Source organism: Wickerhamomyces ciferrii, contig 00286 (assembly GCF_000313485.1).
Source record: "Wickerhamomyces ciferrii WGS project CAIF00000000 data, strain NRRL Y-1031 F-60-10, contig 00286, whole genome shotgun sequence".
Classification (NCBI taxonomy): domain Eukaryota; kingdom Fungi; phylum Ascomycota; class Saccharomycetes; order Phaffomycetales; family Wickerhamomycetaceae; genus Hansenula; species Hansenula ciferrii.
The window spans coordinates 1-17,675 of record NW_011887454.1 but is presented as its reverse complement, the minus strand read 5'-3'; the positions used below and the strand labels follow the sequence as shown (position 1 = coordinate 17,675).

At 30.2% G+C, this 17,675-nt stretch overlaps 11 protein-coding genes across 11 annotated transcripts; 5 read left to right on the top strand and 6 right to left on the bottom strand.

Annotated features, from left to right (window-relative positions):
• Positions 1–678: 678 nt before the first annotated feature.
• On the bottom strand, positions 679–1,398 carry MRPL50 (mitochondrial 54S ribosomal protein bL9m MRPL50; the record flags this gene model as incomplete). Its single annotated transcript, XM_011272935.1, has 1 exon — positions 679–1,398. One exon carries the CDS (start codon positions 1,396–1,398, stop codon positions 679–681), a length of 720 nt encoding a protein of 239 aa, XP_011271237.1.
• A 272-nt stretch (positions 1,399–1,670) lies between these two features.
• HAT2 (Hat2p) lies at positions 1,671–2,978 on the bottom strand (the record flags this gene model as incomplete). The annotated part of the gene is made up of 1 exon (XM_011272934.1): positions 1,671–2,978. The coding sequence occupies one exon, from the start codon at positions 2,976–2,978 to the stop codon at positions 1,671–1,673; it is 1,308 nt and encodes a 435-aa protein (XP_011271236.1).
• Positions 2,979–3,225: 247 nt separating this feature from the next.
• Positions 3,226–4,503, top strand: BN7_6512 (SWIB/MDM2 domain-containing protein; the record flags this gene model as incomplete). The annotated part of the gene is made up of 1 exon (XM_011272933.1): positions 3,226–4,503. The coding sequence occupies one exon, from the start codon at positions 3,226–3,228 to the stop codon at positions 4,501–4,503; it is 1,278 nt and encodes a 425-aa protein (XP_011271235.1).
• A 75-nt stretch (positions 4,504–4,578) lies between these two features.
• On the bottom strand, positions 4,579–6,669 carry BN7_6511 (uncharacterized protein; the record flags this gene model as incomplete). Its single annotated transcript, XM_011272932.1, has 1 exon — positions 4,579–6,669. The coding sequence occupies one exon, from the start codon at positions 6,667–6,669 to the stop codon at positions 4,579–4,581; it is 2,091 nt and encodes a 696-aa protein (XP_011271234.1).
• Positions 6,670–6,980: 311 nt separating this feature from the next.
• Positions 6,981–8,513, top strand: THR4 (threonine synthase THR4; the record flags this gene model as incomplete). Its single annotated transcript, XM_011272931.1, has 1 exon — positions 6,981–8,513. One exon carries the CDS (start codon positions 6,981–6,983, stop codon positions 8,511–8,513), a length of 1,533 nt encoding a protein of 510 aa, XP_011271233.1.
• Positions 8,514–8,604: 91 nt separating this feature from the next.
• CTR86 (Ctr86p) lies at positions 8,605–10,125 on the bottom strand (the record flags this gene model as incomplete). The annotated part of the gene is made up of 1 exon (XM_011272930.1): positions 8,605–10,125. One exon carries the CDS (start codon positions 10,123–10,125, stop codon positions 8,605–8,607), a length of 1,521 nt encoding a protein of 506 aa, XP_011271232.1.
• A 58-nt stretch (positions 10,126–10,183) lies between these two features.
• BN7_6508 (uncharacterized protein) lies at positions 10,184–11,191 on the top strand (the record flags this gene model as incomplete). Its single annotated transcript, XM_011272929.1, has 2 exons — positions 10,184–10,205; positions 10,302–11,191. 2 exons carry the CDS (start codon positions 10,184–10,186, stop codon positions 11,189–11,191), a joined length of 912 nt encoding a protein of 303 aa, XP_011271231.1.
• A 108-nt stretch (positions 11,192–11,299) lies between these two features.
• On the bottom strand, positions 11,300–14,137 carry PWP2 (snoRNA-binding rRNA-processing protein PWP2; the record flags this gene model as incomplete). Its single annotated transcript, XM_011272928.1, has 2 exons — positions 11,300–13,995; positions 14,116–14,137. 2 exons carry the CDS (start codon positions 14,135–14,137, stop codon positions 11,300–11,302), a joined length of 2,718 nt encoding a protein of 905 aa, XP_011271230.1.
• Positions 14,138–14,374: 237 nt separating this feature from the next.
• On the top strand, positions 14,375–14,870 carry MPP6 (Mpp6p; the record flags this gene model as incomplete). The annotated part of the gene is made up of 2 exons (XM_011272927.1): positions 14,375–14,422; positions 14,490–14,870. 2 exons carry the CDS (start codon positions 14,375–14,377, stop codon positions 14,868–14,870), a joined length of 429 nt encoding a protein of 142 aa, XP_011271229.1.
• A 98-nt stretch (positions 14,871–14,968) lies between these two features.
• On the bottom strand, positions 14,969–15,745 carry YIH1 (Yih1p; the record flags this gene model as incomplete). Its single annotated transcript, XM_011272926.1, has 1 exon — positions 14,969–15,745. One exon carries the CDS (start codon positions 15,743–15,745, stop codon positions 14,969–14,971), a length of 777 nt encoding a protein of 258 aa, XP_011271228.1.
• A 212-nt stretch (positions 15,746–15,957) lies between these two features.
• TAH1 (Tah1p) lies at positions 15,958–16,950 on the top strand (the record flags this gene model as incomplete). Its single annotated transcript, XM_011272925.1, has 1 exon — positions 15,958–16,950. The coding sequence occupies one exon, from the start codon at positions 15,958–15,960 to the stop codon at positions 16,948–16,950; it is 993 nt and encodes a 330-aa protein (XP_011271227.1).
• Positions 16,951–17,675: the final 725 nt, after the last annotated feature.

Sequence of the window (17,675 nt, the reverse complement as noted above, 5' to 3'; positions counted from 1 at the left end):
GCGTATGTGAATCGTTAATTAATCAAAATATTGATAATTTTACTAACCATTATTGCCTTTAGTGAACTACTAGATCGTCCAAAATCAGAATTAACTGATATTGAATTACAAAAACTTGAAGAATATGAATTTACACATGGACCAATGGCCATATTACAAGATTCAGTACAGAATGGAACACAAGTCCTAATATCATGTAGGAATAATCATAAATTATTAGCTAAAATAAGAGCATTTGATAGACATACAAATCTTGTATTAGAAAATGTTAAAGAATTATGGACAGAAACTCCAAGAAATTCAAAAGGTAAAAAAGGTAAACCTGTATCAAAAGAAAGATTTGTTAGTAAGATGTTTTTAAGAGGTGATTCTGTTATTGTTGTTTTGAAAGCATAGATACAAAGGAAAAGGAAGAGAATATAACATATGAACAAGAAAATACCAACCCCCTGTATACTAGAAAGTTTGATTTGAATTCAAATTTAGCATTTGCTATTATATATATACTATACACTGTAATAATAATGGAATTTTGCAAATAAATGAAGTGAATGAATGAATTGATATTGTAGTCCAACTTACAAGAAAATTTTATTTCTATTTACATATATGCATGAATAAAGTATCTATACAAGTTTATATTTTGTTTAAAACACTGGAAAAACACAATGAAAGGGTTTAAGCTGGACTAACAGTCAAGTTAATAGCTATATTTTCTTCATCTTTCCAAATTAATAAGTTATAATCATCAAAAAGTTCAATTTTATTAATAGTTTCATTTGAATTAGATTTGATCTCTAAATTTGATTCTTGAATTTTAGAAGTAACAGATGAATTAATGAAAGAAACAATATCTTTTTTGGTTAAAGCTTCAGATAAGTTTGTATCATTTAAACCTGGTTTATTAATTGTTAAAGAAGTTGATAATTCACGAGATAATTTAAATAATGATAATGAATCTGATGGTGAAATATTTGTCTTTGGAGTTGATTGAGAATTAGTTGGAATGTTAAGTAATAACCCTGGGATTTTAATTTCTGGTTTACTTTGTTGTTTTGGTTGTTGTTTAATTTCTGGTTTAATTTCTATTGGTTTTGGTTTTTCAACTTTAACTTGAGTTTCAACATTTGTATTGGAGAACGTTAGATTATTTCTCTTTGGTTTCACCACTGGGATTCTTGGACCTTGATTTGGTAAAATATATGCAGCACCATTATAACGATGTAGAGTATTTCTCATTAATGAATGTGAAACTTTAACAATTTGACCTTTAACACCAACATTTGGGAAATCTTTTAATAATTGAACTTCAGCTTTATTAAGTCTTTTAGATCTGGCAGAGTATCTAACGAGCGGTATTCTTGCACTTGGTAATGCCTTGTATAGTATGGAACTCATTATGAATTTGTGTACTTGTGTGTATTCTTTCAAATTCTACGTACTTAATTTATTTCAAGTTCTTCAATTGATCTCTCTCGATTTTTCATTAACACATTGGAAAAATAATTTTCGCGAACAAAAAAATCTACCACTATTCAAAAATGTTAGTGATGAAATTTACACTGATGAATTTGCACCATTCTCAAAATTACACATATAACCATTTAAACAAAATTTAAATTTAAATTTATTTATTTATTTATTTATATTACAAAGCTCACCGGTTTTATCTATTCCAATTGATTATAATCAATATCTTCCTCCACGATCCCATGATATTCATTAGTCAATTTCTTAGCCACTTTCCATAAATGAACAATATTATCATCAGAACTTGTAGCTAAAGTCCAAGGAATATTTGGATTAAAAGAAAGATCAGTTATACCTGATGTATGACCTGCATGCATCATAAATAATTCAGGTGCACCATCATCTTCATCTTCTTGAATTTGTTCTTCACCAATTTTTTTAATATCCCAAAGAATAACTCTTCTATCTTGAGAACCTGATGCAATTATTCCATCATTATGAGGATCCCATTCTAATGAAGTTATAGATTCTGAATGTCCCATTATTGTATGTAATTTCTTGGAAGGATTTCTTATATCAAACAATTCAATAGTGGCATCATCTAATCCAACTGCAAATAAATTTGATGAATGTAAAGAAAATGAAATTGTATTAACCGCAGCATGACGATTAATTAAATGTAATGGTGTTGAAAGGGAGGTTCTTATATCAAATAATTGTATAGTTTTATCTTCACTAACTGAACCAAATACATTAGCATTATGATTATGCCATTGAACATCATTAACTATATCACTATGATGTTTGAAAATATGTTTTGGAGTTATTGTTGATGTTGATTGATTATTGATATCCCATAGAGCAACAGTTTTATCATCAGATGAAGTTAATAATTGTCCTTGATTGAATTTATTCCATGAAATACCATACCCATTTTCAGTATGATGTTCCAAATGGAAAATTGGTTCCTTTGATTCTAAAGTTGTATCATAAATAAATACTTTACCTGAACCATTTATTGTACCAATTTTAGTTGGATCTTGAGGTTGATAACGAGCACGATTCACTTCATCTTGATGTTTAAATTTCTTATTGACTTTTAATCTAGCATTGAAACCTTGTTTTTGATAATCAGCAGGTCCTTCTTCTTGTTGTTGTTGTTTACCATTGGTATCTACCAAACTTTTAGGTAATTGAGTAGATGCAATCTTTAGATAATCTGTATCTTCACCAGAAGTATGAGTTCCCAATAATATTCTGTGTTTGATCCCTGTAGATAATACTTCTTGGTCAGGAAGCCATTGAACAGTTAGACTTGGCCATGTTAAAGCTGTTTCTGAAACAAACTCATACATCAATGGACAATTCTTTCTCCATAATTGATATTCTTCTTCAATAGACAATTCCTTTTGAGGATTTTCATCGTCTTCTCCAGCTGCAATTGCACTGAGTTCTTCCTGTGTTTTCTCTTCCAATGCCTTCTTAACAGCTGCCTGAATATCACTCATCTTCTACTCTTTTTCAAATCTTTTTTGGTGATCAAAATTTCAACGGATTCTTTCTGGTTTTTATACAATTTTAAAATTACGTTAATTTTCAAAAATTCGCGTTTTGGTGTTTTTTAAAGGCCGCGAATTTGTTTTTTTTTAATTTGGTGAAGAAACGAAAAATCGAAATTTACAATTCAATAACAAAAAGAAGAAAGAAACGAAATCGAATATCAACCAACTTGATTTTCTAAAGAATTCCACAAAGATGGTCAAACAGAATATCCCACCACAACCACAAGCAAGAGCAGCTCCAGTTTCTGCTCCTCAACAGATTGCTCAACAAGGTGTCACTACTGTGCAAACACGTCCAACTGATATCAACATCCCTCATTCAATAGATAAAATTGTACCAGAAGTTTCATTATATAGGAAATTATTAGATGCTGAAAAGAAAATTGATATCTTTACTGCAAGAAAAATCAATGATTTACAAGAAAATATAAATAAAATCCCAACAAAGAAGGAAATCTTAAGAATATTTATTTTCAATACAGCTGAAAATCAACCATGGCAATTAAATCAAGGTCAACAATCAAATGAAGAACCAACTTGGAATTTAAGAATCGAAGGTAGATTAGTTAATGATGTTGATGCTGAAGATCCTCAAAGAAGAAAATTTAGTACGTTTTTAAATGGTATATCGATTGATATTCAAAATGATAAATCACCACAATCTCAACAACAACAACCAAATCAACAAGATCTTAATAAAGAAAATGTCATTGAATGGCATGAACAAACAGATCCAAATGCTCCAAAAGTTGAATTTGATGGATTAGATGTTAAAAGACCTGGTAGTCAAAACATTAAAACCAAGATTACAATTCAACCAAAAGAATCACCAATTAAATTAATCACATCAAATGAATTATCTTCACTTTTAGGTGTTAATGAATTAACTCAACATGATGCTGTATATTCAATATGGCAATATATTCAATTCAATAATTTACAAGCACCAGAAGATAAAAGAATTATAAATTGTGATGAAAATTTATCAAAATTATTTAATGTACCAAGATTTAATTTTAGAGATTTAATTGAATTATTATCAAAACATTTATCACCAAAACCTCCAATTGAAATTAATTATGAAATTAAAGTTGATAAATCTTCAACTTTAGGTGAAACGGTTATTGATGTTGAAGTACCATTTATTGATGTTTCAGAACAAGAATATTGGAAAAATGAATCTAAAAAATTATTAACAGAAAATGATGAATCTATAAAAGAATTAAATATGAAAATTATTCTGGGTATTCAAGCTTTAAATAATTCAAATAGAAAATATCAATTTTATAATTTATTAACCCAAGATCCTGTTCAATTTTTAAAAGATTTTACACAATCTCATTCTGAATTATTAAAAATTTTATCTGGTGATGAAGGTTATAATGAAGATACTGTTAGAAGATCAGAATTTTATACAGATGAATTACTTTCTGAAAATGTTGATTTATTATTGAAAACTAATAGAATTTAGAAAGGAATACCTTTGTGGGTTTATGTACTATATAGAAAATAAATAATGATGTTAATTGTGATATATGTAAGATTCTTAATAATCACGAACTTCAAATGCTTCACCTTCTCCTGAGAATAAATATGCATGATCTGGTTCAAATATGGCTTTTTCTAATTCAGGTTTAATAATTTCCCTTTCCACTATAGGACTTTCAATAACATCTAACAAAGAATCTAATAATCTTGAATCATCCAATATCTGTAAATTTGAATTATATCCAGTATCAATAACACTTGCTTTAGGGACAACATCTAAAAACCCACCAAAATATTTTTGAGAATTTATAGAGATTTCATCTTCAAGCGGTTTGAAAAAAGGATCTGTAATTTCAAAAAAACCATGAATGAATTTCTTAGATTTATCAAAAAAATAAGGATCTTGAGGATGATATAATTTAGTTTCTGCTCTTCTTCTTCTTTGAATAATTTTACTTGTTCCAATATTTGAATGCTTTTTGGTATAAAATCCCTTTGAGTTATTTGATAATGGATCTAAAAAATCTTTGAAACCTGTTCTTATTACAAGTACAACATAATGATTTTGGAAATTTTTACCTTTGGGTATTTCAATATTTTGTAAAATTTTTTGAAATTTTGTATTAGAGGAATCACAAATAATTATACCCTTTTTACCTAAATAATATAAAGGATTAATGAATTTAACAATATCACCTTTTTGTAAAGAATCAGATACTAAATTATGTTGTTTCAAAATAGATGAAATTTTAGAATCATTCATTAATGATGTTGATGGTTTGATCTTATCAATTGATAATTTACCTAAATTTTTATTTTGAATTCGAAGATATGTAAGATCTTTTGAGAATGTTTTTTGGAAATGTTGATTATATTCATCTCTATTTTTCCATCCATCATATATATGGTTAACATTTTCTTTAACTTTTCCAATTTGAGGGAATTCAGGTCTTGGAATTAAACTTGAAATCTCTTCAATACCCAAATTACTGAAAATTATACTATCATTCAATTGTGATAATTGTTCCTCATCATTAGATTTGAATTTTTTCTCTAAATTATTACTTTTTTGATGATCTTTAATAAAATCCTTTCTATAATTACTCTTTAACAATCTTGATTCATCTCTAGCAAAATATTTTGATGTTTTGGAATTTCTCTGGGTTCCAGATCTTGGTAATTTTTTCTCTAATGAATAATCATAATCTTTCATAAAATTCTTCATCATTTTAATTTTTTTCAAATAATCAAGTGGTTCACCATAAATAATTGATGAAGTGGAAAAATTTCTTGTTGGATTCAAATTTGTTGATTTTTTAAACATTGGATGTGTTGTATGTTTCTTTACAGCAGGTTTCGGGTCAATTTTTTGTTTTATGTCAGTTTGGAGATTTGATCCCAATTTTGAGTGTGATTTGGATAGTCTAAGGTATGTATTGAAATCATATTCTATAGAGTTTGAATCAGTATGGAGATCTTTTTTGTCATTTGTCGATTGTGTATTTGTTGGAAACTCAAATGAATCGTCAATTTTCTTGAAAGATGAGAAACCTGCTTTTGATAGATTATCTTCATTTTGAAGATTCAAAGTGTTATCATTCTTCTCATTGTGTGATTTGTTATTCTTTAAAGGCTGTGAAGCATTTTGATCTTTCCTTATACCAAGTAGTGAATCCAGTATCACAGGTGGTTTTTTGTTCTTCTTATTGGAATTTTTATGTTGACTAGATTTATTTTGAGTGAACTTCTCATCTTCAACCTTTTTAGTCTTCTTCACTGAATGTTTCTCATTTTTGGATTTTGTAAATTTCCCATTGGATCTAAAAGGTATTGGTTCATTATCAAACCCCATAACTTCATCCAATTGCTTATATTGCTTCTTCTTTTTCCCACCAAGTTGATGATCTTCGTTTAAATCTGTATTTCTGAATTCCCATCTTGTTGTCCCTGAGATCTTGTTGTACGTCGACAAGTAATCAACACCACTGTCCAATTCCTCTTCACCTTTACTTCCTTCTACTTCATCGACCTGTTTAGATCTTGATCCATTACTCTTGTATCTTTTACCAATAATACCTTTGATATACCGTATCTCACCACTTAAGCATCGCGTTGGAACACCACTTTGTCCCCTAATTATGTAATTCATGGATCACCAGCAGCCAACTTAGCAAACAACCAGCACCAAATCAACCAAAGTATCTGAATCCCTTTGAAATTTCTGTTCAAATTCTGTTCAAATTCTGTTGATTCAGCGCTTAATTTTAAATTTACTAAGAAAATCAAAATCAAAATTATTAATCCAATTACGTAATCTTGTCTGTCAAATCAACGACGTGTCAATAACTTTTTATTTTTTCTTTCTTTTCCGGTCAAAAACGTTCATGTGAATCATAAACAAAAAGTAATATAGTGATAAAGATAGAGATATTGACATCTTTATAGATTCAGATTCACATCATGTCATCCCAAACATACCGTTCTACTCGTTCCACCGGTGCTGAAGCCTTCTCTTTCGAAGAAACCGTCTTGAAAGGTTTAGCCTCAGATGGTGGTCTTTTCATTCCATCAGTTATTCCAAAAGTTGATTCACAAATTATTGAATCATGGTCAAATTTATCATTTCAAGATTTAGCTTTCCAAATCATGAGATTATATGTTAAAGAATCTGAAATCCCTGATGAAGATTTGAAAAAATTAATTCATAATTCTTATTCAACTTTTAGACATGAAGATGTTACTCCATTAAATACAATTGATGAAGGTAATGGTCTTTATCTTTTAGAATTATTTCATGGTCCAACTTATGCTTTTAAAGATGTTGCTTTACAATTCGTTGGTAACTTATTTGAATATTTCTTACAACGTAAAAATCAAGGTAAATCAGATGCTGATAGAGATGTTTTAACAGTTGTTGGTGCTACTTCAGGTGATACTGGTTCAGCTGCTATTTATGGGTTAAGAGGTAAAAAAGATGTTTCAGTTTTCATCTTATATCCAACTGGTCGTATCTCTCCAATTCAAGAAGCTCAAATGGCTTCTGTTTTAGATCCAAATGTTCATACTTTATCAGTTAAAGGTACTTTTGATGATTGTCAAGATATTGTTAAACAAATCTTTGGTGATGCTGAATTTAATAAAGATCATCATGTTGGTGCTGTTAACTCAATTAACTGGGCTCGTATTCTTGCTCAACAAACTTATTATTTCTATTCATATTTCCAATTATTGAAAAAAGTTGGTTCTGATAAAAAAATTCGTTTTGTTGTTCCAAGTGGTAATTTTGGTGATATCTTGGCTGGTTATTATGCTAAAGAAGTTGGTTTACCAGCTGATAAATTAATCATTGCTACAAATGAAAATGATATCTTGGATAGATTCCTTAAAAGTTCTAAATATGAAAAAGGTGGTGATGTTAAAGCTACGCTATCACCAGCTATGGATATCTTAATTTCAAGTAATTTTGAACGTTTATTATGGTATTTAGTTAGAGATAACATTACTAAATCAGATGAAAAAGCTGGTGAAACTATAAATAATTGGTTTGCTGAATTAAAACAAACTGGTTCTTTCACTGTTCAAGAAGAAGTTATTTCAGCTGCTAAAAAGGATTTCGATTCTGAAAGAGTTGATAATGCTGATACCATTAAAACTATTAAAGATGTTTATACTTCAAACACTACTAAATATGTCTTGGATCCACATTCAGCTGTTGGTGTTACTGCATCATATAGAAATATTGCACAAGATAAAGCTCAAAAAGTGGAAAATGTTAAATATATTTCATTATCAACTGCTCATCCTGCAAAATTCGCTGAAGCTGTTAATCAATCATTATCTTCAATTGAAGGTTATTCATTTGAAAAAGAAGTTTTACCAGAAGAATTAAAACAATTATCTACAAAAGAATTAAAAATTAAATTAATTGATGAAGCTAATGTTGAAGTTGTTAAAGCTGCAATCATTGAAGAATTACAAAAAGAAGGTAAATAGATTTATCTATGTTTTCAATAATTACCCCATATATAAATAAGAACCAAAAAAAATATCTTATATATACACGTTTAAGTTAATGTTTTTTATATCATTCTGTAACTTCATTAATCTTTGAATTTTCATCTTTTGTTTGAACTCTAGTACTTTCAACATCAATTTTTTGTTTTAATTTAACTTTCCCATCAACAATTTCCACTTCAAAACCTGCATTATCTAAAGTATCATCCTGGACAGCTTCTTTAGCTTCTAATTTAGCAACAAATTCTTGATTTTTTTCATTATTTAATAATAAAAATCTTAAACAAACTATACTTCTTTCTTTAATAAATGGTTCATTATCATCAATTATACAATTTGATAAAACAAGTTTTAAACCATGTGTTTCTCTCATTAATTCTTGTACTGAGAAATCTTTATATATGATTGATGATAAAGTTTCTATGATTAATGATTTTGTCTCTGGGAAATTTTTATAATAATCTTGAGTTTTAATATTTTCATTATTTGTATTTGTTTGTTTTTGCTTTTCTGAATCTTTTAATTTCTTTGGTTTAACATTTTGATGAATTGTCCCCAGTAATTCAACTAAATTTTCAACACCTTTATAAGATAACAAGAATTTTTTAGCATGTTCAAACTTAACTAATGTTGCAAATACATCCAGTACAGCATGTATGGTAAAATAAACAGTTTCTAAATCTTCTATACCATTTTGGAAATGTATTTTGATTTGTTCTAAAGTTTTTTGAAATAATTCATATATCCATGATAAAATAACTGTTAATTCGAAAACTTCCCAAGATTCTTTACTCGTTATGATCACAGTAGAAGCTTTTAAAAATCTAACAAAATCTGATTTGGAAGAAAGATTTGAAATATATGGTAAGAATGATTCATGAACAATCATTTTTTGGAAAATTGAAATGATTAATAATTCATGAGTGGATAAATCATTTTGGAAATTTAATTGTTCAAAATTTTCCAATATGTTATAAAAAATAATATCTGTCTTTTCTGATGATTTGAATCCACATGTTAATGCTTCTGAAATATTGAAGAAATTGTTGAGACATCTGAAATATAATGTCAAATCATCATGATCAATTTTCTTTTTAAAATCACCCAAAAAATTGTTTATAGAAAGTAATTCATTTGGATGATATGTTGTTTTATCAACTGTGGAGTTGAAAACACATTGTAATGAAGCAGTAATACATCCCTTTTCCAATATATGGTCAATATTTAGTGGTAAAACTGATTGTAAAAATGTGAAGATACTAGTTATTAGTTTATCATCTTTTGAAGGTATAGTTCTATCAGCAACTAGTAGATTTCTAGCTAGCAGTATAACACCACGCTTTATCCTTATACTTTTCTCTTGTATAGCTGAAGCATGTAATGAATTACTGATGACTTTGATTATGTATTCCCAAACAGTCTCGTCCTTTGCCAACTCTTCTCTGAATGATTCGTCTTCTAACGATTTTTTCACCACAAATGATAGTTCAGCTAGTGCCTTATCTTGAGCACCATCTTCTTGATTTTGAATACCATTTAAGGCACTTGTTAATGAATTGATAGCAATATTCACACCATCAGTTTGACCCATCTTTATCCTATCAACCCAGTATCAGATCTCAATATTTGAAAATCGATTATCTTTATTTATGTCTCTTTCAAATCTGCTTAGTAAAAAAAATATTGGTGAAGTAGTGGCCCTGTCTAAATTTATATACAAAATATTCAAAAGCTCATCTTTCAAGTTTTCAAAACATCAATAGACAGGCTCAAGTTCATTTGGAGGGAATACGATGTTTAGGCTTGTCACAAGGAAGCCAGAGGGTGCTTTTATATTACCGTCACTGATACGACATGCTTCACGGACAACAAAGTACACAGAGAAGCAGAAAAGAAGATTCGCAAGAGAGAAAGTTAGGAAGGACAGATTGAATAGATCGGCATTAGAAGCTTTCGGTACTATACCCATCTCAGACCATGATATTTTCCATACAAGTAGAGCACTCACAAAATTAGAAAGAAGGGAAAGTCATCTTCGGAAAAAAGAGCTATTATTTGAGATTTATCAACACTCTACTGATCATTTACTTAAAGATCGAGATTTAACAATTATTTCACAGATACCCATTGCAAAAGCTACTTTAATTCTTACCAGAAGTTTGGATCAATTTATAGAGATCGAAGGGGAAACATATGATTTGAACAATAGATATACGGAAATGAATAGAAGAGTTTATGATTATTCTTATCTTCAGTCATATCTTGATGATTATGATAATGAGGAACTTGATTTATTTATGAAATTATTACAATTTAAGAATAAAACAATCTTGAAAAGGGATCAACTTAAATACACAGATGATATTTCAAACTCACAGAAAAAACTCATAGCTTTGGATACATTAGTTGGTATTGATGATTTGGTAATTAAGGCCGCAAAAAAATTCCAACTTGAGAATCCTGATGAGGTTACTGAGATTACCCAATTAGACAAAGTTAATGAAGTCACAACAGACTTTACTGATCTTCAAGACTCAAAGGCATTGAGAAGAGCTATGAAAAAGGAACCAATTAATGCGTCTGGGTTTTATAGGTTAAGTTTGAAACATGCTTTAACTGTTCTTGAAGAGGAGGAAGCTATGAATGAGGTGGATTAAAAACACCCCAACCTATACACGATTAATTATTAATGATACTACGACCTACAAACCTTGTATATATATCTTTTATGAATGCATTAAACTTTTATATATGATCTATGTACTTTATTCTGAATCTTCTTCATCAGAATCTTCATCCTCATTTCCTAAACTGTTTGCTAAAGTTTTCTTATCAAACCAACCACCATTTTCCTCTTCATCATCATCTTCAGCATCTTCTAAATCTTCATCACTATCCCCATTTTCATCTGATTCTTCAATATCACTTGATGCATCAACTATGATGTTATCTTCATCTTCATCTTCAATATCCAATTCTTGATCTTTTTCAGTAGATGATAAGAATAAATATGAGTATTCATTATTTTTAGAAGTCTTAACAACATGTTTAGCAACTCTAGCAATGAAACGTTGAGCACCTCTTAAAGCTGAAGCAAATTCATGTTTATGAGTATTGATATATTTCCCATGAGCTGTGATGATTGATTTCAACCATAATAAATTGAATTCAACATGTGGTGAAGTCATTGCAATTGATGAAATAAATGATAATAATCTTTCAACATAAACTATAGGGAGGTCATTAGCTAATAATTTAATATCAACAGCTGGGACGCTTTCATAAACTTGATGTATTAAATATCTTTCATTTAATCTGAAAGCCATAGCTAATGCATTTAAGTAGTTTTTTTCTTTCAATGTTTCTAATGTAGCTTCTGGTGTAATATCAATATCCAAATCAAATGGATCGAAGATAACACTATCATCAACTGAGAAAATTAAAATACCTTCAGTGGAAGAAGCAGCAAATGAAGCAGCAGTTGGTGAAAATTGAATACTTGTAACTCTAATTTCTGGTCTTGTTTTACGTAATGATGGATCACCACGTTTAGAACCCGGTAATGAATCATCTAAACGGTCTTCTAAATCTGAATTTTCACCATCTCTATCTAAAAGATCCAAAGATCCAGCATCTGTTAATCTTGAACTATTCAAAAATTGTTGTGTACCATTCAAATCCATATTTAAAGAAACAGTAAATCTTCTCAATAGAACTTCATTTGGAATATCATATAAACAAATAGAATTATTATTACCACCAGCGACTAATGCTAACCCGTCAAAACTATAATCAATAGCAGTAAAAGCCTTAGATCTTGATGAATTATGTGCAGTGAATCTATCTTCTAAATATCTCCCACTGATTATATCTTTACGACCATCAATATTACCAGTTTGTTTAGCATTTTCAACATCCCAAAATTGAACTTGACCATTCAATGTACTAACTGCAATTTCTTTAGAATCAGGTCTCATAGCAATAGCCAAAACATCAGAATAAATTTCAAATGGTTCAACTTGTTGTGAACGACCAAATAAACTCCATACTCTAACAGTTTTATCCCAACTTGCACTCGCTAATACACTATTCTCCACACCAAAAGCTAAACAAGAAACTGGACCTTCATGACCAGCTAAAGTATCAACTAATTGTGCTGTTTGAACAGACCAAACATAAATATCAAAAGTATCTTGTGAAGCTGCACATATCACTTCACCACTTGGATCAACAGCTAATGCACTAAACTTGATCCTTTCTGTAGCTGTGAACGTTCTAAAATTACGATACCTTATAAGATCCCATGCCTTAACAGTACCATCCATTGAAGCTGAAAACATAACTTGACCCTTTTTAGCAAATCTAACAGCTGTAACTGCTGATGTATGTTCTTCAAATGTATTCAAACAGAAACCTGAAACAACATCCCAAATTTTGATTTTACCATCATCTGAAGCTGTAACGACTCTTGAACCATCTGGTGAATATGCTAAAGCATTTGTTGAATCAAAATGACCTTGTTGTTTCAAGATGTAAGATTCTGATTGCCATTCATAAACTAATAATTGACCTAATTTTGCAGAACCAAATGATAACCATTCACCTGATTTGTTTATATTAACTGTATTAACTTCATTTTGACCCATACTTAGTTGTTGAATCATATTGAACTCTGGAAGTTCATAAAGACGGAATTCACCATTAGTGAAACCAACAACCAGAAGGTTACTTGATGGATGGAAAGCTGCACATTTTACTTTAGCATCTGAAAAAAAGAAATTCTTTTTGGTGATTCTCCAACTCATTAATGATGGATCCACTTCTTCGTCTGAGTCTGGTTCTTCTTCATCTGAATCATCACTTGGCTTTTTGGTATATTCCCATTGGAATAAAGCACCATCTTTACTGATTGTATAAATGATTTCTTGATCTTTTGAAAAAAATGCATTGATAACTGTATCTCTATGACCTGCAAATGTCATTGCAACAGAACTTTCATCAGAATCTAATGAGAAAATTCTTGATGTTAAATCTTTGGAAGTGGAAACAAAAAATCTTGAATCAGAAGACCAAGTGATTGATGTAACATCTGCAAAATGACCTGCATAGACTCTATGACGAACAAATGGTGCAAATTGTCTATCTTCTGTATAATCTGGAGTTTTCCATACTTGAATAAATCTACCACAAGCAATGGCAAAATAACGGGAGTCTGGTGTGAATTTCAAATCTTGAACTTTATCTTTAAAATTGAAATGATGTAAAACAGTACGAGCATTGAAATTAACTAATATAGCTCTACCATCAACATCAACTGATAATAAAAGAGTTTCTTGCTTATTCAAAGCAATACGTGCAATATTCTTTCTGTGTTCATATGGTAAAGTGTATGATTTGTTATTGATCAAATCAAAGACAGAGACTCTGTTACCAACAGGACTTAAAAGTTTTGTACCATCTTCTGTGAATAATAAATTACCTTGAGAGTAAACAGTACCCAAAAGATTTGAGAACTAAGCTTTGTTAGTATTCTGTTTCTTCAAGAAGTTCAACTTCGAGAAAATATCTCTTTCCATAATACTCACTTTAAAGTCTGATTTCATCTTCAAATACCTTGTTCAACTGGGCTCGATTTCAACTTTTAAATAAATATATTATAGATCTTTATGCTTTACTTCATCTCATCGCATAAAAAATTATCGGGAGTTGCCCTACCTGAAAAAATATTTACTGGCCCGGGAAATCTGTACTGCACTTTATCAGGTTTGTATACATTTGAGCATTTCCACCAAGAATCACCACATATAAGACCAGTTTAGTAGCACTATTACACTTTAATAATGGCTGCTGGTACCGGGGGCTTCTCCAAAAATGTTTTGAACATGAAGGTAAGCTGTTTTTCTTTGAAAACATCGATTTAAATATAGCATTTATTAACCATGAAAATATGAATAGTTCATGAAACAAGCTGAAAAGAGAGCTGAAGAACAAGATGAAGAACAACAAGAGAGTAAACTCAAGGATTTATCAGAGTGGAAAACATCTAATGCTGAAAAATTGAAACAAAAAGCTCAAGCTAAGCCAAAAGTGATAGCAGTCGGGTTTACTGCATTGAATAGCTTAAATAATGGACCACCTGTGATAGGAAGAAGAACTTTTGGAGAAACAAAAAAGGAAGAAAAGAAACCAGAGCAAGAACAAGAAGGAAAGGTCAATGATTTAGATAAACTATGGCAAAAACAAAAAGAGGAAAGATCTGAACCTAAAAGTGGGAAAAGATCTAAAGATGAAATACCCAAGAAAACACAAAATAAAAAGAGGAAATCTACAAATTGAACTGAAAGCTACTAAATTTACATATAGATAACTAATGACAGGTTTTAATGAACATTTTATTGTAGTATTGGTGATTTATATGCATAGAATTTTTCAAGTTATTTTCTCTTCTTTTTAGATCTTTTAGAATCATCAACCAAACCAGCCTTCACAATACTTTCTGATGCACTCTTATTTATATGTTTAAATCTATCAGGACCTATATGAGTACCACCAAACCATCTACTTACGACAACAATAACATTCCAAACATCCATAACGGTTAATAAATGTAATAAACGACCACCAGCTGCAGTTTCACCATCATCATCGTAATCTTGTACCCTTGTATTATCTGAGTTTTGGATTCTATATGCGACCATATTATGATTTGCCTTTGAAACCTTCTTATCCATCTTTAATAACGCTAATTTTTCATTAGCTTCATGTTCTGATTCAACTTTCCGTACAAAACCAATAAATGTTGAGCCTCTATCAGTGATTGGATCTGATATAGTCCATCCCTCCAGCGAATCAATATGAACCTCTTCAACTTCATCAACATTTCCTGATGTTTCTGGTTCTTCTTCAATATATAGAATACCTTCTAACTCTGTACAAAAATCAAAAATGCAAACGTTTCCCTCAACAAAGATTGAATCAAGCACCTCATTGAATAAAGTCTCCAAGTATTGGTCATCGTGACCATTAGACCGCACTTGTAAAATATGAGGAGGGTCCGTTTGTGGATATGATTCAGGAAATGATATTCTGGCGATAAACTCTTCATGTTGAGGTATCTTAAGATCTATTAAATTGTCGTTCATTCTGACAAGACACTCGGGATAAATTGCCTCTATGGCATCAAGCTCATCTCTCAAGTCATCTGAGACCATTATGAAGATATTTGAAACTGGTTTAATGGTTTATTAGTTTAGTTTTTGAAGTTTCGAAAGATTATAAGATTCTTAAATCCTTTGATGTTGATGATTTCAATTTCCGATGCGGCAACATATTTTTTTATACGTATCACTTTTTTAACCGTTAAACTTTACTCAGTAAAAACAAAACGAAGCACATCTTATGATCTGACCAATTTCTGTTAGAAATGAGTGATATTTTGAAAGCTAAAGGTAATGAAGCGTTTAGTTCAAAGGACTACACAGTTGCTGCTGAACTATACGGTCATGCTATCACCCTGAACCCAGCAGATGCTGTTCTTTATTCAAACAAAGCTATGGCATTGATCAAATTATCAAGTTGGAAAGAATGTGTTGAAACTTGTGATACAGGTCTATCGAATTCACCAGATAAAAAAACTAAATTGAAGTTATTTTGGAGAAGAGGTATAGCATACACTCAATTAAATGATTTTAAAAATGCAAGAGATTCTTATGAACAAGCATTACACAATGAAGCTAATAATTCAAGTGTTTTGAAATCAATTGATGAATTAAATGCCCAAGAATCACAATTCAAAAGAAGTCACAGTATAGAAGAAATTAAATCTGAAAAGAAACCTAAAAAAGATAACGGACTGAAGAATATACCCATCTACGAAGTTGATCAGTTACCAGAAGAGTTTAGAGATTCAAGTTCTAAACCATCAAAAAAATCAACAACAACAAAGCAAACTACACAACCTCAACCAGTTCAATCTCAAATACAAGTGAATCCACACAGTGCTCAAATACCTGTCTCCACAAATATTTTAAGTAAACCATCAAACTATCCTGAAAAACCAACAATTCATCAATTACTTACAATTTCCAAATGTAGTGTTGATGAAAGACCATTTGCATATCGTTATTTATCATCACTATCACCAGAAGTTTACAAAGCTATATTTTCAGGTGGTAGTATAGAATCATCAATTGTTAACTTTATTCTTGATTCTATAATTTTCTCTATAGATGCTGGTTGTATTACATGGGATTACATTGTATCTTTGTTAAATACTTTATCCTCTGCACCAAGATTTTCTTTAATAAGTATGTTTTGTGATAAACAAAAACTTTTCAAGATAAAAGAAGGACTAGTCACTCTTGATGCAGCTGCCAACATAAAGTCCAAAGAGGTATTACAAAAATGGAATATTTAAAATAATATAAATATTTATGTATATAAGCTATAAAACAGAGGTTATGCCATATAGAAACACCAAACATTAGTTTCAACCTCTCAATGGATTTTTTTTTTGCATCAATCTGTAGCCTTTCAACCCTTTCTTAGTACTAGGGCCTGTATCTGGTTGGATAAGTTGCTGAAGAACTTCAGGTACGTATTCTGCTAAATTAATTTTCAACACTTTATTTAGAATAAAAGGTAACATGAATAACGCAACAAAGAAACACAGTACCAAAAGAAAGACAAAAAGGTAAAAATGAACAACTATTCTTCTCTTTCTCTTCTTTTTTGAAGATAAAATTTGAGGACGAAGCTGCCTGTCAGGTTTTAACCAAAATAATAACAACGAGTGCCATCTATCAACATAAGGAATGAATAAAATTGGTATCTGGGTAAACAAAATTAAATGCCCGAGAGTAAAGTCAGCTGAGAACATACTCAATTCCACAATTTTACATAAAAATTCACGGCCAGGTTGTGTGAAAATACCCCATCCTAAACCAGCAGTTGCCCATTTACCTGACCACCAAGCTCTATTACTTCTATCGTGTTTCAATTCTCTAGTCAAGAATATAGATGTTATCAACTTGAAGATAAATCCTTGAATCATAACACAGCAGCAGAATCCTAAGACAGTATTTTTGAAGCTCCAATTTTGAGCAAGCCATAACAGTTCGAAGAACACAATATGATTTATGA